At 39.4% G+C, this 25,280-nt stretch overlaps 1 protein-coding gene across 3 annotated transcripts in view; it reads left to right on the top strand.

Annotated features, from left to right (window-relative positions):
• The window catches only part of myo1g (myosin IG), a 68,416-nt gene that overhangs the window by 5,350 nt on the left and 37,786 nt on the right, over positions 1-25,280 (top strand). For 2 of the 3 annotated variants that reach the window (XM_034236003.1, XM_034236005.1), the window contains 17 exons: positions 1,951-2,159; positions 4,688-4,781; positions 4,996-5,161; positions 6,948-7,001; positions 7,129-7,224; positions 7,642-7,656; positions 8,236-8,352; positions 9,881-10,087; positions 10,897-11,042; positions 11,368-11,482; positions 11,617-11,787; positions 12,337-12,407; positions 19,393-19,467; positions 19,620-19,752; positions 22,525-22,691; positions 23,118-23,325; positions 24,340-24,563. In XM_034236003.1, the coding sequence (XP_034091894.1) occupies positions 1,951-2,159; positions 4,688-4,781; positions 4,996-5,161; positions 6,948-7,001; positions 7,129-7,224; positions 7,642-7,656; positions 8,236-8,352; positions 9,881-10,087; positions 10,897-11,042; positions 11,368-11,482; positions 11,617-11,787; positions 12,337-12,407; positions 19,393-19,467; positions 19,620-19,752; positions 22,525-22,691; positions 23,118-23,325; positions 24,340-24,563 (2,268 nt within the window). The remainder of the gene's footprint in view (positions 1-1,950; positions 2,160-4,687; positions 4,782-4,995; positions 5,162-6,947; positions 7,002-7,128; positions 7,225-7,641; positions 7,657-8,235; positions 8,353-9,880; positions 10,088-10,896; positions 11,043-11,367; positions 11,483-11,616; positions 11,788-12,336; positions 12,408-19,392; positions 19,468-19,619; positions 19,753-22,524; positions 22,692-23,117; positions 23,326-24,339; positions 24,564-25,280) is intronic. The other variant, XM_034236004.1, reaches the window with a different exon arrangement.

Raw genomic sequence — 25,280 nt, 5'->3', positions numbered from 1 at the left:
TTCTTGCAAACATGTTTTAGGGCCAACCCAGAAGCTAGCATCGCAAGGGTTCCCTGGTCAAAAAACACTGCAAAATAAAGGTGGCTAATGTTTGTTCGGCTACAAACAAAATGTGAAAATCTTGTAAACTTGTGTTTACCATAGACCTTATTTTGGGGAATCTAACCAAAATAAGGTCTGTGGTAAACATAAGTTTACAAGATTTTCACATTTTGTTTGAAGGCGTTTTCTTAATAGAACTACTAAACAACATCACGCCAAACATTAGCCAAAAAAAGTATTGAATTTGGAGCCTGGAAATGCCAAAAATGCTAACTCATTTCCATGTTTAGGACTCATTCCTGCACCACTTTATTAGGTTAGTTATCATCACTGGTATTTTTTCCCTTTGTTGGGTCTTCTGTCAGCAGGTTATTTCTAAAAAGAGATTTCCATGAAGGTTGGTGAACAGAGGCCTTGGTGGTGATACTTCAGTAGAGCCTAATTATGGCAAAAGTCCATAGAACTGATTAGAAAATCAGAATGATATTTTTAACAAGACATCTATTTTAGTGGTTGAACTTCAACAGTGTGCCAGTTAATGGACGGGATGTTCCAGGAACAACAGCTTTTGCTTTCCAAATGAAAATAGCTTCTCTAAGAACAAACATAACTGTGCTTTCAGATTCTATCAGCTCAAATATTAAAAATTAAGCTATTATTATAAATGAGGCTCGTAACCAAACTGTAAATGGCCAACTATAGTTAACCTGACAAGGAACAACTGATACATCTGTGTAATGTTTCTCGAAAATGTGGGGCATTAAATGTAATAAGATGCACAAATTGACTACTATAATAATAATAATAATAATAATAATAATAATAGTTAAAAGCAGCTGAAAAGTGTACTTGAGTAGAGTCAGCAAATGTACTTATTAATAACTTTTCCGTTTGACCTTTAATATGCAGTTACATTTAGTTTATGCTGTTCTTTATTGCTGATAGAGTTCTTTTGGATTAGTGATTTTGGTCAAATTATGTTTCCTAATTTTTTATTCTGAGAAACAGAAACCACATGGATGATCCAGATGACTAGCACACTGGTAGTTTCTTCCAAAATGCAGAATAAGAAGGCAATATTTCTGCCTTGTTCTGACATGATCCATTCTGACATTACCCAGTTTTGATCTAAATGTACAAATGTTAACATCAGAGTACCGCTAATCTGGTTTTAGAAACATCTACAAAAAAGGTTTCTACATTGAACCTAGTGACATGTCAATTTTACCTCTTGCAGCTCACCATGAGGTTACTCAAGGCTGTGATGCCCTGAAGCCCACAAGTTTCATTTCCTGCTCTCAGTGAACACACACTTGGGTCACTTCCTGTCAGGATGTTACGTATGACATGAAGGTGTACCATCTCTCATGGAACTTTTGACTCGAGGGTTTCTCATGGGTTGTCTGAAAATGTACTGGGTCTAAATGGCTTTTTGCCACCTTAAACGGAGGACTGAAAACGTATCATATGCATAGATGATGCATTTACACTATACAGTCTATGATTTACACACAATTCTATTGTTTATGTATCTAGTATCTCTATTTCATTGTATATATTTATATTTGATGCGTTTTAAAAAAAGGTCATACAAATCTTTAAAACACTTTTAAAATATGTATATAAAAATATGATGATTACAGCAAATAATGCTGAGGGACAACACTATTGTGTATATTTATTTTGGTTTTGGATTTTAGGATACATTTATATGCATCTTTTGATTTGGTTATTTAACCTTGCTTTAGTTTGACTCTCATTTTCTTTTATCATTATTATTGTTTTGTGTATTTGAGTTATGAAGATTGAAATTACCTAACATTAACTAAGCCAGAAATATAATATAATACCTGTACAAGTAGTGTGAAGTATGCTATTGACAATTTTGTGTTTTCTTTTGTGGAACAGGTTTGAGAAGGGCCGCATCTACACCTACATTGGAGAAGTAGTCGTGTCCGTTAACCCGTACAGACAGATGGACATTTACGGCAAAGACACCATCGATGCGTACCGGGGCCGGGAGCTGTATGAAAACCCTCCTCACCTGTACGCAGTGTCTGATGCTGCCTACAAGGCCATGAAGAGACGGGCCAAAGACACCTGCATCGTCATTTCAGGTTTGTCTCTTTCACACTCTGAAACTTCACATTAAGCCACAAGCCTACAAAGTGTGAACTCTGCTATCTATGAGATCATGTTCAATACTTCACACACTTTACATCTGCAACCCAGCCAACAAAGTCTTAATTTTCTTGTCTGTGCAATGAGTCCATGTGGCATTATGTTTATATCAGATGCATTATTTACCAGCACATAACACTGATACTTTTTTACTTCTTCACATATCCCTTGCTGATTAGAAGTAAAAAATAAAATGCCATGTGAATGAAAAATGGAAAGGCCCTGCGTTAATAGCAAGGTTTGGCCTCTGTGTGGAGCCAGATGAAAAGCTATGTTGTTAAATCAGAAGTTCATTCTCTGTGGCTTATGTATTTTAGCTTGCTGGATTCTGTTATACATCGTCAGACTTGGTTAGCCAATTGGCAATACATTTTATCGGCTAGTCAAAACGGTTTTACCTTTAAAGTATCAGAATATATTGAAAAATATCTTGATATGTCTTGTTTTGTCTGTCAAAAACGCAAAGATATTACACAAATCATTACATACATTTACATTTTTTTTAAGCTGATTTGCTTAAAATATTACTCAAACGTCCAAATCCCCATATCTGAGGATCTAAGGCTTGCTAAATTATGAAATCTGACTTTAAACTTAAATAAATTATTTGTATGATAATCTTAAAAAAACATATATTTTATCAATGTTTTTGCGGTATGTATGTATTTTAGTGTTTATAATATCATAATTAATTAATTATTATTATAATTTTTTCTCCATTATTTTTGAAAAACATTGAAATTGCACATCTAGCATTAGCTGAGGTTGACAGCTATCTTGTAGAAGGGACATGTGCTAGCTCAGAAGAAAAGTTGGGAGTGTGGGCCAAAGTTATTCCGTGTCATCATGATTTGGTAAGCGTGAAATATTGTAACATTACAAAACAAGTTCGCTTTTTTAGTTGTTGACATATTTCAGTCTTGAACCAAGTGTAGGACTTAAAACTACGACACCAGTGTGGCTGTAAGGTAACGTTTTTGATATCCACAGCAGCCATGTTAGCCAACTAATTATCGAATATGTGATCGTGATTTAGATATTAGCAGGGCCGATCCTAGACATTTTGGTGCCCTAGGCAAGATCATGATTTGGTGCCCCCCCCCTCCAAGCAATACACAATAGAATATATAAAGAATACACGTATTTTATTTTTGTTGTTCATTCATATCTTATTTTACCTAGTTAACATTTATTTATTCATGCATTTTTTTTTTATATCTCCAGTTTTAAACGATATGTTTGGTTTACTGTCCTAAGGTATGCATTGGAATGATTTCAAACCTAATAATTATAAAGGTGTGCCTTGGAAATATTTGTTTACATAAATTGTGACCAAACCGTTTGAGACCCACTGAGATAACTTAGACTAAAGTGAACTATCTAAACATTCAAGAGTCCTTTACCTCACTGAGCTGTAGTTATCAGCCTCAATCCAACAACAATCCGCGGTACCGATGCGCGCCATCTCTCTCTCTCTCTCTTGCTCGCTCGGAAGCTCGCTCGCACTTTGGCTGTGAGCTGCAGGCGCCTGATAAGTCAACATCCCCCACTTTCATCCCTTACAGCGCCCATCGTACAGGGCAAATGCAAAATGTTGCCGGGGTGAAAAGGGTATTAGATTTACTTAATTATGAATGTTGTACTTCAAGGCCGAAAATTAGAATGAGCCAAACAGTCAAAAATGTTTTTTTCCCTCCCAGAACTACCAGCGCAGCGCCCCCCCCAGATCTGGCGCCCTATGGCGACCGTCTATGCCAAAGACCGGCCCTGGATATTAGCATGATATTTCTTAGCTATCTATTTAGCCCTTGGGGCATTCGTAGATCCTGGGCCTTTTTGACACTTAAATAAGGTTAATTGTAAAAGTATTGGTACAGTAATCATATTAAACTAGCTCAATATTGGACCGCACCTGTCAGACTCATACACTACTGCTAACGTGAAATGGTTTAGGGCTAATATTTCTCTGGCTCCTTATCGTTAATATTGAGGATACAACATTTAACGCTAAAACTTTTTTGTTTGTTCGAGTTTTTTTTAAAATTGTGCCCCAAATACTATTACACCATGCCAGAAATAAGAAGAAAATACTAATCATTTAAATGGTTTACATAGCAACATCAACATGTTCTTAATCTTGTTCAAAGCACAATTCTGACTATGGATATTGTTGATGCTGCTTGTAAATGTTCACCATTACTTGTTATGTACTATAAGTATACACTAAAATAAATGTGCATCAAGGTGCAAAAACGCATCCTTATTCATTTTGCATTGTTAAGCAAAAAAAACTCGGGAATATATCATATGTTAATATGGTTCAGGTAATCACAGTTCACATAAGACATTCACTTCTTCATACAATCAATACAAAGAGTGAATAGACATTGCTTACATTGTATTATATTATGCAGCTATAGTACAGATCTGTTCAACAGTCTTGTTTAATGTGTGCTTGTTTCAGGTGAAAGTGGGGCAGGAAAAACAGAAGCGAGTAAATACATCATGCAGTACATCGCAGCCATCACAAACCCAAACCAGAGGGTGGAGGTTGAGAGGTGAGTGGAGACGTGACAGAACTTTTATCTATGAGGGGAGGACTCATTAAGGTAGTGCAGTAAAATGGAATTGAGATCCAGATGCAACACACATAAATAATTGAATCATGAGTATATCACATTACCATAAATTGTTTTGTTTTTTCTGACTCAATTTCACTTCTCTGATTTCTCACATATCTCCATCATCGGTCACCACCATGCGATGCATCAGTGTGAAGAATGTGCTGCTCAAATCAAACTGTGTGCTGGAGGCCTTTGGGAATGCCAAGACAAATCGCAACGACAACTCCAGCCGCTTCGGCAAGTACATGGACATCAACTTCAACTTCAATGGAGACCCCACCGGAGGAAACATCAACAACTACCTGCTGGAGAAGGTGAGGGGTAGGGGTGGCAGGATGATGGAGGGGCTCTGAGCAAAGACAGGTGACCTTCACGAGCCAAATAAACACAACAAAAACTAGTATGAGTACTTTTGACAAGAATACTTCTGAAGGAAAGTAAAGAAAAGTTCTGCCCATTTATTTTTTCACATGAAACTTTTATGAGGTGATGTCAAAGAGCTGTGAGGGAACATCCATGAATAGATGTATCTGTGAAGCCGATGTGCTGCTGATGCTGCTGCTGCTGCTGCATGTTAATTAATGTCTCACCTCGGGGTGCTGAAGGCTGCTTCTGTTATCCGCTCAGTTAAGGAACCGTCTGGCACTCAGCTGGTGCAAATGACGGTGCCATGATTAATTTTCAGAAGGCAGGAATGATCACGCTGCATATACACTGGCAGAAGACAATAGTTAGACTGTTGACTTAACTTGTAATCGGTTTGGTTTTGATTGTCTTGAAGAACAAATAATTATACTTAAATCCCTCTTGGGAAATTAGCTGGACTTGATTTTGTTGCCTGGTTGATTTGTCCAATTTCTATGATTTTTTTTTAACTTTTTAAGGGCGTTCAAAGTGGAGATTGGATATATTTTCACCAGTCTAAAACACCATTACTAAAGAACTACCCACAATGTTTATTTACAAAAACAAGAAATATTGTCTCAACTGAAGAGATATATTCATCCTTAGTACATGTTGGATATCTCTAATAACTTTTTTTTATTTCACTTAGTTGTAGACCTAATATACTTGTTTGGCCAGAAAATGTAGTCCAACCATTAATTCATTTTAATTATATTTTTAAATGCCAAATGTACGGCTGAAACATAAATGAAGAATATTTCACGTATGTTCGCAATTCAAATCTACTTTCATGTGTCTACAAGGAAGTGATGGTTTCTGAGATTGTTTTAATAAACACTTTTTAGGTCAAATCCCTTAAAATCAAAGCAAAAAACCTTTCTTTTTTAGATGTACAATTTGTCGGCAAAATTCAGTGGACAAACCATCCGGGGAAAAATCTCTCTGTGAAACATGAAAGTGACAATTGGCCACAAGACATCTTGCCCTTTCAGAGACGTACAGAAACGTATTTTTTCTTTTAGATAAGACTTCAAACTTGCTTTAGAGGCTCTGTTAATGTTATTGCTGTCCTCTCTGAGAAATGCTGCTCACTTGTATTATTTATCCAAAAGAGGAGGAGATCAAAGCACATTAGAGAAAAAATAAAAGCAAGGACAGACAAAGCAGATACAAAAAACAACACTTAACTTAAAAAAATCAATAATTTGGGAGATATTAAAGAAACTTCCTATCTGAATCCTTTCAATAAGAAGAGTCTTATATAAGATTGTTCCTGATATGCTACTACAGAAGTCTGATTTACTTAATTTTTTTATATCTTTGGTGAGGAAATTCAACCTCGCTTAACAACTTGTACCTAGCAACACACACTACTTTTCTCATTACATCGAGCTAAACAACTTTGCAGTTTGAAAAAAATATATATACTTAAATATTTATTAGATTAGAAGCATTTATAACGAGAAGAGTTAGCACATCCATTAGGAGTTAGAGTTAGAAGTGTTGCTGTAGAGAAATCCCAAAATGTTTTTGGGAGAAAAAAGTATAACAATGTTCACACAGGAAATAAACAAAAAGAAAGTGGGCTACAGTCTCCTCCGTGTCAGGCATCTAGCCGTGATGCTATCAAAAAGAAAATAAGTACATTGGACATGGATGTCTGCTTTACCACCATAATGTGTTCTCCTGTTCAAGTCCAGGGTGGTCCAGCAGCAAGACGGGGAGAGGAACTTCCACTCCTTCTACCAGGTAACCTTTATCTGTGCTGCTGCTGCAAACATGCACTGATGATACTCCATATTAATACCTGAATTGCATTATTTTATGTATTGAATTGGATATGAACTTTGATGTTTTCTATGTGTTTTCGTGACAGTTACTGCACGGAGGCTCAGATGAGATGCTGGGGTCATTTCATCTACAGAAAGATCCAGCTCTTTATACGTATACCAAAGAGGGAGCTGCTACTGCCGTGAGTTTATCACCTTAACATTAGAGATGCACCATACACCAGCACTTCCTTTTAATGTAAAGTCAATTATAAATGTTTGAATACAACTGATATTGTAATGGACCCAAGCCAGTGGAAGAACAAACTACTCTGCATGTTTATTAAGACTTAGTCACTTTATGATGCAATGTCCCTCTTTCTGTGTGTATGTTGTACTGTGTATGGTGAGTGTTATTTTGTCTTATTTGCCAATGCCAAAGATACATTTCCATTATATGTAAGTTTAAAAGACAATCACATATTCTGATTCTGAATACTATTATCCTGGCAAATATTATTTATTTCTCAGGACTTAAATTACAATTAAATACAATTTATTTCATGGTAAACTGAAATGTAATTGTAAAACATTTAATTTTTTTTTCTTCTCCAAAACAGCACCTTGGCTTTCAGGTGTGATACATTGCACGTTTTATTTCTTCTTCACTTATGTAAACTCCCACATCGATGAAATGGGTTTCTTTTTATTGTGCTAACTTATCAACTTGCTGTCTTTTTACCCAGTCTTAGCTGCCGAATGAGAAATCCTTGATTCTATTAGAATGTCAGGCCACTTGTTATAAACTTGACTTCCGCTCCCCCAAAAGCCTCCTTGCTCCTTAGTTCTCTGAGTTGCATTTAAGGGATTTGAAGATCCTTCAGGATGGCTGAGGCAAGAATTCTCCAGGTCATGGGAGGGAAGACGAAGCATAAGTTAGCATTATACAATTAACCCATGTTGTGTGTTGCTGTGACGTTACTGCCTTTGACGTTGTGTGCTATATTAAACCATTTAGTTGCCCAACTGGCAAAACATTTGAAGAACAGCAGTTAAGTTAATATTAAACAAACTCAGTTAACTCACACACATTTTAAGAATAAATACATTATTGTACTCTCTGTGGCGCAAATAGCCAAAACCCAGATTGTCCCTTTTGAACTTCAGCTGAAGTTCTATTGACTGTATAATAAACCTATATGTTCCTTCTACAGACCTCCAACAATGACCGCTCGAGCCACAAAGCAGTGATGAGTGCTCTGGAAGTGATTGGCTTCTCACAAGAGGAGATTACTTCCATTTATCAGGTCCTGGCTGCCATACTCTTATTGGTAAGTTTTAACATGGATTAATAAAATCAATGAAAGTTAATGCAGATATTCTAGGATTAAAGTAATATGAAAATACAGAAATCATTTTCTTTACCAATGTATATGTCTTAGTTAGTTGTAGTTGGGTCATTCTACAGAAAAGGTGGAATCTGGGTGATACAAATCTGCTGAAATATATTCCTTCTAAAAACATCTAAAACCTGTTAAATAGCAATAACTAACTCTTAACTTGATGAATCCACAACAAGTAGAGCTTAAAGTATTTTTATTTTTTTTAAATTATTTTTATACTTTATACAAAGCTTATTTATATAGGAATGTCACTGGTGTTACGTGTTACTAGGAAGAAGAGTAACACCAGTGACGGTAACACCAGTGACAATTTGGAGAAACACTACCATTTTAACAAAATGGCTGCAATGTGTCAGACCAAATATGGCTTCAGTCAATATCAAAATCGTTTAACTCTTCAATACATTTTCCCATTCAAATGCCATGCTAGGGCTATGCCATGAGTAACACTAATGACAGACTTGAAAGACGCACGTAAAATTTGAAGATAAAATGACACCTTTAACAAACAAAGTAAGAAGTATCTGACTTTCCTTATGTCTTTGTCCACTGCACTGCCTCAATGATCTCTTGTTACAGGAGGCACTTCAGAGACAGTACATTATTTAAAAAATAAAAGCGTTTTGTGTAGCAGTAACACCAATGACGTAATTTTGGGTGACTGACATTTATTTGATATTATTCATAATAATTTGCGTTTTTTTTTACCATTTCAGTGTTGTATTTAATGCTTGTAATGTTATGTAAATTAACAAACTCCCAGAAACCTGCAGGTCCGCTGCAACTCTGACTACTTTTAAATCCAGGCTGAAGACTTTTCTTTTTGTCGCTGCTTTTAATTGAACTATTCATATCTTAGACTGCACTGTAACTTTTATCCATGTACTTTTTTCTTTTAATGTTTAATTGACAGCACTGTAACTTGTATCCATGTATTTTTTTCTTTTAATGTTTATTTTATTAGCTTTTCTTTTTAATGACTGCCATTTTCTTAATCTCTTTCATTTTTTGTAAAGCACTTTGAATTGCCTTGTGTTGAAAAGTGCTATATAAATAAACTTGCCTTGCCTTGCCTTGCCTTGCCTTGCCTTGCCTTGCCTAAATTAGATGTATTTATTGAAAAAAAAAAAATCTTTTAAATTAAAAATATAGGCTCCACTTCCATGTATGATCAAAGTGACAAGGCAGTTCCTTGAACTTGGCATTTTAAATAAATTGCAAATTTACGTAAAACCATTTTTTTAATTTAGTACCATTGCAAAGACAATCTCTATTTATTCAACATATATAATGAATGTGAGTATTAGGTCAACGTCATGTATTTTGGTGTCTGCAAAAGTAAGTGACAGCACTTCCACCTTTTCTGTAGAATGATCCTGCTACCATGAGATCAGTATCCATTCCAACAGTGATAAGATTCTGGATCTACCATGAGCTGTAATGGTGTGTTGTTCAGGGTAATGTGCAGTTTGAGAGCGATGGAGAGAGCGTTCAGATCGTGGGACTGGAAGCTGTTAACCACATCTCTGAGCTGATAGCCTCAGACGTGGACAGCGTCTGTAAAAGCCTGCTGTTCCGCACCGTGGCCACCGGGGGGGGCGAGGTCATCGAGAAGGGACACACGGAGCAGGATGCCTGCTTCGGATGTAGCGCTTTCGCCAAGGTGCGTATATAATGCCTTTGTGTGGCAATTTACAGTGAATCAGCAAAACATTTTGCATCACTTCATGTCACCATCGCTAAACTCATAGTGGCTAATGTTCCCCGTGATGACTTTTAGTCGTCTTGTTTAGCCACTTGTTAGCAACTGCCTTTTTTAAGCCATTGACTTTAAGATGAAGGAGCCCAGAATTGCAAAAATGTTGACTCATTAGGCACATATTTCTGTACCACACTACACAGATTAAAGGTGGGGTAGGTACGTTTGAGAAACCGGCTCGAGATACACTTTTTGTTATATTCCATGGAATGCTCTTAACATCCCGATAGCAATGAATATCTGAAGTGCTTTGACAACAAATCCATAAAAACATGTCATCCGTGGAAGCCGTAGTGCTGTAAAAAGCACGACCAATCATCTGAGCCGGCCCGGCTAAAGTAACTGGATGGCCTACCTGCCTGTCAGCCTTCCATCTGTGCACAAACTTATCTCGTGCCCTCATTGGTCATGTGCGCGTTCGTGTGTGTTGGAGGAGGGGCTCTGTGAGGAAGTGGCAGATTTGTTCCGGCTGTGTATTTTCAAATTCTAGCGCACTCGAGCTGGTTTCTCCAAAATGACCTACCCCACCTTTAAATGTGTTAAAGCTTCTCCGGGACAGGAACATGTATATTTATTATTAACATCATCACTGTGTCAAGATTTCCTTTTATTTAATTTTCAAAGTTGTCAAATTATTTAAATCTCCGGCTCTGTTAAACCCTTTATATATACAGTCTATGTGTTAAACCCTCTCTTATTTTCCCGCTCTATAGGCTTTATATGAGAGACTCTTCGGCTGGATTGTAAACCGTATCAACAGCGTCATTGAAGTAAAAGACTACAACCCAGTGCTTCATGGGAAAAACACAGTCATTGGCGTGCTGGATATCTACGGCTTTGAGATCTTTGACAACAACAGGTTGGTGTTGTCTTGTAATATGAAAGAAGGGGTATACTGAAAAAGACAACCAACAAGCACAGATTTGAAAAACAAGTGCAGTATTCTACCAGTGAGTGCAGTCAGATGAATACACGTAATGTGATTGATTGAAACAAGAAAAAAGGGGCTGGTGAGATAAAAAGGATATCTGGATGCTAGAAAAGTGACACATTTCTCAAAATAAGTAGAGAAACACATATTTGATATATGGCTTTGGGGATTAGTATTGTGATGTCAGGGGTGTTTGTAGAGTTGTTGTTGTTGATGCTGTTGCTCATGTTTCTGTTCCTCTGTTGCTGGACAGTTTTGAGCAGTTCTGCATCAACTACTGCAACGAGAAGCTGCAGCAGCTCTTCATCGAGCTGATCCTCAGACAGGAGCAGGGAGAATACCAGAGAGAGGGCATCACCTGGCAACATGTGAGACACACACACACACACACACACACACACACACACACACACACACACACACACACACACACACACTAGATTATTCATAAACTTCATGAATAGTTTCGCTCTTGCTTAACAATCCTACTGCTCATTCACAGATTGATTACTTCAACAACCAGATCATTGTGGATCTGGTGGAGCAGCCCCACAAAGGCATCATCTCCATTCTGGACGAAGCGTGCCTCACTGTTGGTAAAGTCACCGACACGGTCTGCCTGGAGAGCATGGACACCAAGCTGGCTCAGCACCCCCACTATACCTCCCGCAAGGTGAGACACATCACAACACCATCAGTCCGGATATATCTCTGCATCTCGTATCGATATTCAGAAGAGCTTTTTAGAAATACATTCTCTGCCTACATTATTAGATGCATGACACTGAAACGATGGGATTTCTAAAAAGAGTGGTTGTAACTTTACTTAGCAGGAAGTTGAGATATATTGATGACATATCCTCCTTAGACTCAAATGGAGGAAATCAAGAGGCTTTGAAGATAGATGTGCCAAAGAGAAACATTGAAGTCGTATTTCAGTATTTTTTCTCCAAGAATGAACGTGTGTTTTCGTTTTCATTTGTATGTTAAAGTTAACAGAGAAAAAACAACCAGCATTTAAATGTACTATAATGCAGCTGCAATTTTGTGTTGCAGTCAGTAGAGAGCAGAGTTTCTTTGTTTCTTTGCATTACGAGAGATCATAACAAGTTATTCCAACAGCAGGGGCACTAAAGCTGTAATTCCCTCCTCTGAAAGCTGTACACTGTGAATGTTTGTAATATTGTATATATTATTTACAGTGTCCCCTTCTCATTTCCAGCTCAGCCCTACTGACAAAACCATGGACTTCCAGAAACAGTTCCGTATTCGCCACTATGCAGGAGATGTCACGTGAGTCTCTCACATGTTCAGGTCTGCTTCGGCCTCGGGCCAGTCTGGCTGGAAGAGTGACAGGGTGTTTGTCAGAGTTCATAAGTATAAGCTAAACTATCCTATTAGAGGTCAGTTTGTGACACTGGCAGCTGTGGGGGAATTCATAGGGTCATTCCAGTGGAGGTGTTAGCGCTAGACTGAAAGTGACAGCTTTACTGATCAGAAGTTATTGTAAATTCCCATGTTAACAACAAATATAAAAATAGAGCTCCTCAGTGAGGTTCATGACATGAAAATCCCTTTTTTTATTCTGAATTGTGGGTTATGATTATTAGCCATCATTTCAAAACAGGGCTGGATGATATGGAGAAAATCAATATCACAATATGTTTGATGAAAACCTCACTATCATTATCAATATTGTTGTGTTGACTATTTGTGCTTTTTTTGGAAAAATAAGCATCTGTAATTTGGATATAATGATAATGGAACAGCTAGAAAATGTTGGTTAATTCACAGAAGTGCATCATTTTAATGAAAAGCAGCCTAGAAAACCTAGAAAAATACACTTCTTATGTCATGTTAGGATATAATGATAGTAAAAACCTCAGCAGTATCCAGTCCTATATCACAATATCCATATGATATCAATATATTGCCCAGCCCTACGATGAGAGAAGGAAACGATGGTTCATGCTCCTGTTGAAGCCACAAGTTTGTATGGGATCAACTTTGTTTAAGAAAAATAGTCTTGTAAGTTTGCCTTATACCTTAAAAGCCAACGTTATCACCTATCAGTACAACATCCGGTTGTATAGGTGCTTATTTAAGGCATTATATGTACTGTACAATCCACCCATGTAAAAACACATTTAAAAACAGTTCACCCGCATACATTCAGTGCATCCACTGACCTGCACAGCCAGCACACAGATACAAATGTATTCATGATCAACACATGGCATTATAGAGGCGTGATGCTCTCATGTGTGTTCACTGCACACTATCAGTGGTCACATCTACTTAGAACGTGCCGTATGGCGTGGTGGAGGAATGAGTTCTTAAACCCAGTATTGAGTTAGCATTTTACCACTTGTGGTTCCCATGAACTCAATCGTTTTTAAAAGTGTTTTTGGTTAGATGCCCGAAAGAAAAAACTGTGGTTCACACAAGCTGAAGAGATTTTCATAAATGACATCAGTAAATACCCCAATGGTGAATGTCCATAGCTTCTGTGTGTCATAGAAACAGCGGAGGCAAAATGAGACTACTACCCTCGTCCTGAAGTCAATTGTTTTTTTAAAGAGTTTTTGGTTAGATATGGTTAAGCTTAGGACACTTTGAGCTTTTAGGTGTTTAAAAAATGGCAGTTGCTAACAAGTGGCTAATGAGACTACTAAACATCGTCACACTGGATGCATTTAGCATAGCAGTTGTGATGTGCAACTTTGATGTAGTTCCTTTATAGCCTAATGTAAGCTTTTTACTTTTTGATTGCCCCAAAAATGGTGTTAATATGTGGAGATTATCCTTGCTCTGCTAACATCCAGGGCTACAGTAATACGTTATCACTGCACCACTCTATTGCAGCTTTGATTTGTAACATTGCTTATTTTATGACTCATTCTTTGTTTTCATTATTCCCTTTATTCTATGGCTGGTGACACTTTGACGGATGTCCTACGTCTTCTGACACATCTTCTTGTTAACAGAAAGATCTGATCCAAGCTATGATGCAAATGTCAGATCGAATGAAAGATAATTTGCTGATATTCTCAACCACACCAGAAGCATGTGTATATGTCAGATTAGACATACAAATTCTAATTTCCATCCATCCATCTTCTCCCGCTTATCCGTGGTCGGGTCGCGGGGGTAGCAGTTCCAGCAGAGAGCCCCAAACTTTCTTTTCCCTGGCCACATCAACCAGCTCTGACTGGGGGATCCCAAGGCGCTCCCAGGCCAGCGAAGAGATATAATCCCTCCACCTGGTCCTAGGTCTACCCCTTGGTCTCTTCCCAGCTGGACGTGCCTGGAACACCTCCCTAGGGAGGCGCCCAGGTGGCATCCTTACTAGGTGCCCGAACCACCTCAACTGGCTCCTTTCGACGCGAAGGAGGAGCGGCTCAACTCCGAGTCCCTCCCTGATGACTGAACTTCTCACCTTATCCCTAAGGGAGACACCAGCCACCCTGCGGAGAAAACCCATCTCGGCCGCTTGTATCCGCGATCTCGTTCTTTCGGTCATGACCCATCCTTCATGACCATAGGTGAGGGTAGGAACGAAAATGGCCCAGTAGACAGAGAGCTTTGCCTTCTGGCTCAGCTCCCTTTTCGTCACAACGGTGCGGTAAAGCGACTGCAGTACCGCTCCCGCTGCTCCAATTCTCCGGTCCATCTCACGCTCCATTGTTCCCTCACTCGAGAACAAGACCCCGAGATACTTGAACTCCTTCACTTGGGGTAAGGACTCATTCCCTACTTGGAGTGGACAGTCCATCGGTTTCCTGCTGAGAACCATGGCCTCAGATTTGGAGGTGCTGATCCTCATCCCAGCCGCTTCACACTCAGTTGCGAAATTCTAATTTCAAGCATTTTAATTGATAAAGATCCTCTCTGTGAATGTCTTTGCCTTTGTGAGATTTGGTAGGGGATTTGAAAAAAGACAGAGCCACTTCAACAGAATTCATGGGCTTGATTATATCTTGAAATAAATGAATTCAGTATATGCATTTAAAGGCTTTGAGACGGCTTTGGCTCTGAGAGATGTAGCTGCAGCAGTAATCAAGGAGTAGGGTTTGTGACTCGGGGAAATCCAGGCTAACACCGCATCGTACACACGAAACACAGAGCAACTTCATCCAAGCTCAAAACGACTTTCACAGGCAATTACTGCACTGTGACTGTCCTCCATAGCTGCCCTCCCCTTGTCAAAGTTCAGTAGTATTCAGATCCTTTGCATGTAGGTATATGTATATTAAAATGTCTGAAAACGACTGGATCTATGTTATACATTACAATGAATTCAGTGCTTACATTATACCGAAAAGAGAAATCTGTGTGTTTTATTTAGTAGCTTGTAATTTCTCTCCCCTTTGAACATGTGTTTGTCATCATACATTTCGTTTTTTATCCAGCTTCAAGCCCCTTTTTTTCTATTTTAGACCTTTTTACCTTGAACATTAGCTACTTGATCACTCAAACAGCTTGGGAGAAAATCTGATTCGATATTTGGTGTAGAGGTTTGAATCACCTTGTTTTGAAGGAAAGTAGACCTCTGCAGATAATTACGCTTCCAGTACAAAACCCCCTGAATGATGAACAAAAAATCCTTACAAGTGGAACCGCAATGATGGTTAGGTTGGGAAGTGGTGTAATGTAGCAAAGTACTTTGACTCAAGAACTGTACTTAAATACAAATTGAGGTACTTGTATTTGTACCTGAGTCTTTTCATGCTACTTTCGACCTCTACTTCACTACAACTCAAAGGGAAGTATTGTACTTCAGTACATTTATCTTGTTTTTTTACAAACCAAACAATCCACGATTAGTTATTAGGTCATAATGATCAACACCTCACCAGATACAGTACATCCTATTTGAACACTAATGCACAAATAATACACATCTAATAAAGTAATAATATAACAGTAAAAGGGGTCATTTGTTCATTGAGTACTTTTTCTTTTAAGACAAAAATCCCGATTGTACTTGCATATCCGATATAAATTACCACATATTTTCATAGTTTTCAATAAGTACTTTTACTGAAGTGAAGCATCTGGATACTCCACCACTGTTTTCGGTCATTAATCCCTTACAATGCATCATATTTTAAAAGCTCCTCATGTGTTTTTATTTAAAATATATACGTAAGAATGCTTAAACCTTGATTCAGTGATGTTTATTTCATGTTTTAGAAAACACATAAGTACAGCACAGTACTAACAGTGGTTACGCTGCGTCAGAGTGTGTCAGACCTGCTGTGTGCTGACAGATGGCGGCTCCCGTCCCCCTGCCTCACGTCTCCCCACGTACGTCGCTTCCTGGTTGCTCCGGCCCCCCGTCATCCCCTGTCTCATGCCCCCGCATCCGAGTCCACTCTGGTTAAATAAACGCTCATCCTTCAGGCCCCACCCTCTACTCTCACAACACCACTATCCCCAGCTTTGACCTACTTCGCTCCCTCCTCCTTCCCTTCTCCACTTTCTTCCCTCCTGCCTCTGTACTGCAACCCTCACCTGACTCTCTTTGTCGTCCACATTTTAAATCCCTGCAGTATTCCAACCTGCACATGCAGCACTTTCATCAGCCATACGATATATATCATATTCCCTCACTGCACAACTCAGAGCAATCTCACATCTTTGTGGCCTGGATCTCTCTGTGACTATGTGAACAATCATGTTCTAATCTCTCTATTTTAGATTAGGATCATTTAAGTATTCTATTTGGAAAGCATCACTTTTTCAGTTAAGACAGAAGGATCTGTCTATAATATACAGGTTTTATGAGCGCTCTTTGGACATGTATTCTGCGCAGTAAGAGTATACAGTATGTCTTATGAGGTTCCCCCTGCAGTTTGCAACACACTATTGCCTGTTTTGAAATGGAACAAAGGAGGGAACATCCCTACTTTATAAAAACAAAACACTGTTTGACAACATGGATTTGAAAAAGGAAGGAAATGTCAGTTATGTAAAGTCTGTAGCCGCAGGTCATGGGTGTGTTTTACGTTAATCCAAGCACGCACGGGTGCATGTGTGCCGGAATATTAGAGGGATATTCATCTGTATTAACCATGTGTACAGCTTATAGGAATGTATTCCCAGAAAAAGGGATATTGCATGCATGTGTCAGCTCTCTTTACCCTTGCACATCACAGTCCTCTCCTTCCAACAGCCCTTGACCTTCATACATTCATATACTTTCCTAAATCATGCTCCTGTCTCTGGAGAGCAGCTGCCTTCATCTGTCCTCTCCCGTCCTGTCCTTGTAAATGTGGGCTGTGGCTTGTTTTTCTGTTGTTCTGACTTCTCTCTCTCCTCCTTTCACACTCTGTCTCTCTGCGGCGAGCTTCCCGGGATTTGGTCAGGTGGTGTGGCCGCCCGTGAACCCAGGGAACACATCTGTTACAGCCAGGACCTCGCTTCTCTGCCTCCAGATGTGAGAGTCTAGGACACAGTCACGGTCAGGGCCATGCAGGACACATGGAACATGCTGTGTGTCTGTTTGTTTAGAGGGAGGGATGCTGAGACAAACAAGTGCGTGGATCAGTGTGAACTACTGCAGTCAGTACTGTACTCAAGTACAGTTTACCTGGGGCAGAGCAGTGAAGACTGTGGAAGAGCAAAAAGATTGCAGTTCATCAAAAGGCATTACATTTGGCTACTAACAATCCTGTACTTATTCTTAATTCTAACAGGAACTGTATTCGTTATAGGGTATTTGTTTGCTTATCATTATGAAGTAAATGTTGATTGCACCATGTCATTGCTATAGAATAATGACACCAACTGGGTTTAAATTTGATCCCTACACGCCTCGCTTTCACTTTGCCATTCTTTCCGCCACGGGGTACTATTTCCCGGGAAAAAAACTTGTTTTAAAGCCGTGAACAACAAAATGCAGTGTGTCCTGTGCAGCGTTGCCAACTCTTTTCTATCATCACTCCCACACTCTCATCTGCGTATTGGCAACGTCATCGCAAGTTTATTTGCATAAAGCTTAATGGTGGTGTTGTTGCAGCAGCGAGGGAGGGAGGGACTGCCAAGAGTAGAGCAAGAGACCCTGTGCAGAAGAGCCATAACTGCAAATACTCTGAGAAGCACTGGGAATTAATTAAAGTACTATATATTGAAATCAATGTCTTGTGTTTGTACTGATGGTCTGAATAATGGGCTAGTTTTATTATTAGATCTTTATTAGGGGTTGTCCCTTTCCTGTAGTGTGTTATATAGGTTTTAGTGCATGGAAATGGTCTGCAAAGGCTACAATCACTGTGTTCCCTCCAGAGGGAGTGTCTCTCCCACCCCCCCCCCCCCCTCTGCCTGAATCGCCACCATTGGATTCCTAGTTCGCTTCGGTAACATCACTATGCACTCTTGTGCAGACTGGGCTCTGGTTTCAGACAGAGGGTGAAAAGAGGAGCTGCACCACATGCAGTATGAGAAAAGTAAAGAGCTTTTTGAAAATTAAAGCATGGAGACATGAAGAGACACTACATACTGATATACACCTGAACATGAAGAAAATAGGGCCCCTTTTTTAAAATAAAAGTCCTCCCCAAAAAATACATTTGTGTAGCAGAACTTGTTTTCTTCTCGATGGCATCGAAGATGTGTTATCACTCTGGTGCCAAGTCCTTCAAAAGACCTTTCATTTGATAGAATAAAGAAGGCGTGGGAACCCTGGATAAGTACAATTAGATTCTATAACTTCAGGACTAAATAGGATTTTGAATACAGGATGCAACTTTAGCAAATCATCCACACTGTAAGTTGTTGTTACATTGTGAGCAACTGATGAGAGGGTACACGTTTATTTGAGGCAACACTACAGCAGCCTTTTATCCCCGAGGCTGGACGGCTTATATAACTGTTACAGTGCGCCAGTGACCCCCTGCTGATGCCTCACTAAAACCAACTGAGCAGTTAAAAGGAAAGACACACAGATTAGTTTGTAGTTAGTTTGTTCCTCTAAAACGTGAGCCGTGGGGGAAAATGTGACCGTGTTCCTAATTTGTAAATCGTCTAAGCGGCACGAGTGTTGCTATAATCCTCCAGCCTGAGGACGTGGAATCATTTGTAGCAGAGAGTGGAGTCTTTTAACGGGTACTGAAAATGACCCTTTAATGACTGTTGCTTAAACTTTGCTGGTTTCTGTCTGATATGCTTTAAAATGTAACATCTTATTCTGACCTCTTCACTTCAAGTGCATTTTCAGTGATGCTCCCCTCTTCCTTTTTTTAACTCTCACATTCTCTCCCTATATCTATTACAGATATTCCGTCGAGGGCTTTTTGGACAAAAACAAGGACCTGCTTTTCCAAGATTTCAAGCGTCTCATGTACAACAGGTGCCAAACATCACGATGCTCTTGACAGTTCAGTTAACTGGGTTCAGTGTATCATGAGTTTCTTGCCATCACTACTCTGCTACAAAGTTAATGACGTCCTATCTTCGTTTTTTGCCCCATTGTTTTTGCCCCCCTTTCTCTGTCTGTCGTAGTGCTAACCCAGTCATGAAGGAGATGTGGCCAGATGGTCAGCTGAGCATCACAGAGGTCACAAAGCGACCTCTGACCGCAGCCACACTCTTCAAGAACTCCATTGTGGCCTTGGTGGATAAACTGGGCTGCAAGGTCAGTGATTTCAGCTTAAGATTGACTTTCTGTTCCCTTCCGTTTCACCCTCAAGGGAAGCTGTGGTTGGCATTTGCCGTATTTAGACTGATTGAAGATACCTAATTCTGACCAAGAAGAGCCAAGTATCTCTATAAAGACAGCAGTAATTATGGAATCTGTGAAGTTGAGAAAAGAGCTTTAAAGTTGTCAGGCTAGCAGGAAAACTGTGCTTCAGATAACGTTTGTAATGCCACCATGTTGTGCCCTTTTAGACTAATTTATTTTGTACATGGCCTACATAATAAATATCTAATATCATAATGTATTTAAAAAAAAGAAATCTGCTTTGTTTAAACTATTTACAGTCTATAGTTTTAGGAATTTAGGAATTAAATCAATCTCTTTTAATCAGTGACTCTTGTCTGTTTATGATTATGTTTATTGAAATCCAAGTAATACAAAAACATTTGTAAAACATTTAAATGACAGTATTGCTAGGCTAGTTAGCTTGGCAACCATTTTTTTCTCTGTCCACTCATGCCTGATTTACTAATGCAAAATAATTTATGTAAATGAACTGCCAAGATTCAAATTAATAATTTGAAGATACAGACAACTGACAGTACATTTAGTTGTAGCTTTAGCTATGACTGTCTCACCAGCTAGCTAACATTTAATGAAGTTATTCAACTTTAGCAGAAGTTTTCGTTATTTTTTTCTCTTTCATGACTGCTTCATAAAGTTCTGTTGATTCATAAAATCAACATTTTTTTACATTGTTGTATTTGAGCTTTTCTAACTTTAAGCTAACCACAGCTATTTCATCAGCTAGCTAACATTTGATATAGTTGTCATGTTGAGTTGTTTATTAGGCTACACACCCAGTTACTGTGGTTTGACTTATTTTCCAGCTTTGTTTTGTAGCAACTACACGTTTTGTTGTTTGACCTGGTGAAAACATGTGGTAGTTGCTGGGGCTGAGTAGTGAAGAAGATGTGTAAGACCCAACATTGCAGTTATTCGATAGGCCACTTGAGGCTTGCTCCAAAATGGAGATAGTGTCTATAAACCCCCATGGTAAAAGGCCCAACTTTACAGCAGAAAGAAACTTTTCTGGTGATGACCGGAAGCTGCATTTTGAGCTCCTTGAGTCACAACGCCTCTTCAGAAACCAATTGGTGACTTCACGGAGACTTTGCCAAATTGTATACATTCTATGGGTGAAACAGAGCTTCAAAAGTCAGAACCAAATCTCAGACAATTTTCTTCTTGATAGGCACTGTAGGTTTGATGTTGTGACATCTTATCGTGATATGTGGACTATCTCCTCCCTAGTTTACACTGCTGTCATCTTCAGGAAGATGCTCTGCACCAGTTTCCCTGTTCTGCTCTCTAAAGCCTGTGTGAGTCACGCGCTATTCTGAGGCTGCCAATGTGCGATGTCTCTTCTGGGAGGACGGCCTGTCACTGTGAATGACAAGAAAGGAAGCGAGAGGCAGTATGCAGCCGTCCAGCAGGAACATGTATACAGAGCAGCGTGCTGTTTTTGGTGTCAGGGAGTAACAGTAGGGCACTTGTCCTCATCCTGTCAGGCTGCCTGTGGAGTTGACATGTTGGTGAGGGGGAGGTGGTGCTGCTTCACAAAATGTGCTGCTCACCTCACCTGGCCTCATCTCCCTGACTGAAGTCTGACATTTCCTGCTGTTATTTTGGGGCGGCCTGCTGTCAGGATGCTGTAACGTCTCGTCTCGGTGTGGGCCGTGGGTGGCAGAGGTCAAAAGGAAACTCCCCTGGCAACCTTCAGGTCATGATGAAAGAGCGGATGTTTTCCTCATCTGCCAAACAGAAGCACCTGTGCCCATTCTGCCCACCTCATCTGCTCCCATTAACTGAGTCCTCTCCTCAATCTCTGCCAAAACAAGTTGAAACTGGGGGCACCAAGGCGCATGCATCTTTGTCATGATGAGCGTTAGTGCCGGGGAGCAGAAAGTGGTCACTTTATCTCAACTTCTTCATCTTTCATCGACCTTGACACACAGTCCCTTTCCCTAAAAGATCCCTGACAAGGTGCAGGCGTCCGGCGGTTACCCCACACTGAAGGCTCTATCGTTTTCAAGGTTTATATTGGCAGTTAAATGTGCTGTTAATAAGTAGATGGGCTGGGTGTGTTATGAGGCTCAGCTGCTCACTGTAGCCTCTGTTGAAATATTCTGCAAGTCTGATTAAGGTCAGTGAACTCAGCTCTACAGTTTTGCAACTCGGCTGTGGCTCTGTGCTAGTCAGTGTAGTTTATTTATTCGCACAGTGATTAACCTAGCAGTGATAACAACATTATAAAAACATACAACAAGTTTGTGCAGGCGATAAAACAAGAGTGTTTGATGATTTTATTGTAAAGGATCATTTTCAAAGAATCAAAAACATGGCATTGCCATCCATTTTCCATATGTACAGACATCATGTAAAAGACACAAGAATTAAAAAATAATAATACAAATTAAACTAAAATAATCTAATAAAATATGAATATATATTTTGGAAAATAAATACATACACAAACAAATTAAAATAAAATAAGCAAACTGATTGCTTTAAAATGCAGGGGATTTTGACTGCAGTATTACAGTATATCTTTCTGTAATGTGATGATGTGATAACTTATTGATCCCTGCTGGTAAGTTTTACAGTAAATAAAAGCAGGCAGTTTATCGTGCTCTCCTCAGTGCTGAGCAAAACAACACGGGATCAAAGCTGAGGATTTACCTCCATCTCTTCTGTGTGGTCCTCCAGGAGCCCTACTATGTGCGGTGCATCAAGCCCAACGAGATGAAGTCTCAGGTGCTGTTTGACGACGCTCGCTGCCAGCACCAGGTGGCCTACCTGGGCCTGATGGAGAATGTGATGGTGCGCAGAGCGGGCTTCGCCTACAGGCAGCATTACGCCCGCGTCCTGCAGCGGTCAGTGATGCTCTTTTACTCCATAAAGATAAAGTCCTGTGTTTTCTGTTTTACTACAGCAGCTCAGTGTAACACCAGGGATGGTACATGTACCAAACTATCCAGCACTCCTTGTTACTATGATGGAATTTTACTTAAAAGTGTTTTGTACCGCATGCATATTGTCAATTTGGTCTTTGTGAGTAATTGTATCAAACCTTGCAAATCTCCATACCAGAAATTGTAAACTGTTTCTAACAGCTTAGAAGCTCTACCCCTGGATGATACATGTATATTAACAAGTAAGCCTTAAACAACTAAGAAGACTTTTACAGACACATTAAAAACCTTTCAGTTACAGTAACAATAGTTCTACTTTCATATTTACAGAACAGCACTGTGATCATCGTACTGTAAGCCCTAATTTTCCTCTTTCTTTTTTTTCAGGTATAAAATGACGTGCGAGTACACCTGGCCGAACCACCTGATGGCGTCGGACAGAGAGGCGGTGGAGGCCATCATCACCCAGCACGGTTTCCAGGACGACGTGGCGTACGGACACACCAAGCTGTTTGTGCGCTCGCCTCGCTCTCTCTACACTCTGGAGCAGGAGAGAGCCGCCCTCATCCCCATCCTGGTGCTTTTCCTGCAGAAGGTCGGCCATATTAGTTTTGTATAAATTTGATATTATATTTAGGAAAAACTTCTATCAATTTGTCTTGTATTTGATCAAACTAAAAACAAACCTACTATGCATGCTAACTTAGATTCTTTATTTTTCACTGACAGCTCACCACTTGTTAAATGACAATAAAACAAGATTTTATTTATTATTTTTCATTATTTTCCTTTTCCTTTTATAATGACACGATACATTTGAACCTTTCTTCCCACTTCCATTCCATTTTTTAATTAGTAATTTAAAGCTGCTACTTTAAATGCCTTACATTTCATTTTCTCGCTATACTTTTAATCCATAAATGTACTTCTTTGAGTATAAAAGACTGATATTATGCATTAGCTCTCCTCTTTTTCTATCCTTGAAAATACAAATTCATTATAAATGATGCTTACTATCTCTTTGATATAAGATATTTATTTGAGAAATAATCGTTTTTTTTCTCTGTACATGACCTGAAATGCTATGAGCTCAATCCAATTATTTTTGTATGTTAGCATCAGCGATGCTTTTAGCATATTCTTCCTCAGCCTCAAAACTATTTGTGATGTCATACCTCTACATTATGCATTCATTAGAATGGATGAATCTGACATTCCTATTATTGACAGAGAGCACCACTGTAAAGTCACAAGCAGCTCATCGTGTGACCGAGTTCATCATCCACAGCGTTATCGTCTTTACTTTCAAACGCACTTCTCTGTGTCTCAAAGCCTCATCAATATGTGGCTTCTGGTTATGTTTGACTGAAATTCCAGCTCCAATTCAAATTTCCTGTAGCAATAATTATGATAATTAATGAGATCCAGTTACATTATAGTCAATTAGTTCACTTGCTCAATGAAACTCCCTCTCCTTTCTCTTTCACATGACCTACTTTGATGTATTTTCAGAGAAGTGTGGCTCTAACTGGAGCAAGAGCTCAGTGGGACTCTCTCGTCTCTCCTCTCCTGATTCTGTCATTAATACATTTTTCTAAAACTCTAAAAGGTATGGCGAGGGGCTCTGGCTCGTAGGAGGTGCCGGCGAATGAGGGCTATCTACGTCATCATGGGCTGCTTTAAGCGCTACAAGGTGAAGGCCCACTTCTGGGAGGTGGAGAGGAGGTTCACCAACGTGCGCACCATGGCCGACTACGGGAGGAGCGTGGAGTGGCCGACCCCGCCCGCAGCGCTGTCCCAGTTCCACAACAACACCGTCATGCTGCACCGCAGGTCAGATCACACTCAATACAGCTCACACAGCATCTCAATCAGGAGGGACTTCATTTAAGAGTGACAATTAATGTATAGACATGTTGCACATTAGAATCAAGTGTGAGAGTCTTTGGAGATTAGAGTCCGTCGCTAATAATGAACTAATTATTACGGGGTAGAGATGCCTTGAGACAGGATGGAGTCTAGACACCGGTGGTGAAGGAAAACACTGAAAACACTTTTTATCATCTAGATCAAATACACAAAATGCAACTTGTTCATTAGTAAAGCCAAGAGGTGCTGGTAGGCAGTTTTGTTACTTTTGGACAGAGCCAGGCTAACTGTTTCCATTCTGCCTTCTAGCTTCATGTTGACCAAACAGACCAAGAGCGCCATACATTTCTCATCTACTTGTAAAACAATCATTTAACCAGGGCTGAACTTCATCATTATTTTGCTTACCTATTCATCTGCTGATTATTTTCAAGATGAATAATTTGGTCAATGAAATTGAAAGCTCCAAGGTAATGTCTTGACATTTCTTATTTTCTCAGTCCAAAACCTAAATGTTTCCACTTTGATATGATAAAAACAGGACATCTCAATACTTGGTAGACTGAAATGACTTCAACTATTAATCAGCTATCATTTCTATACTGATTTCGCACGTTAGTTCTTTTCTGTCCAAACAGCTTCTGTAGCCTACTCATATCTACAGTTTATACTCATAAATAC

The sequence above is a fragment of the Gymnodraco acuticeps genome, unplaced genomic scaffold (genome assembly GCF_902827175.1).
Source record: "Gymnodraco acuticeps unplaced genomic scaffold, fGymAcu1.1, whole genome shotgun sequence".
Classification (NCBI taxonomy): domain Eukaryota; kingdom Metazoa; phylum Chordata; class Actinopteri; order Perciformes; family Bathydraconidae; genus Gymnodraco; species Gymnodraco acuticeps.
The sequence above is the reverse complement of the archived record's forward strand: the minus strand, read 5'-3'. Positions and strand labels throughout refer to the sequence as shown.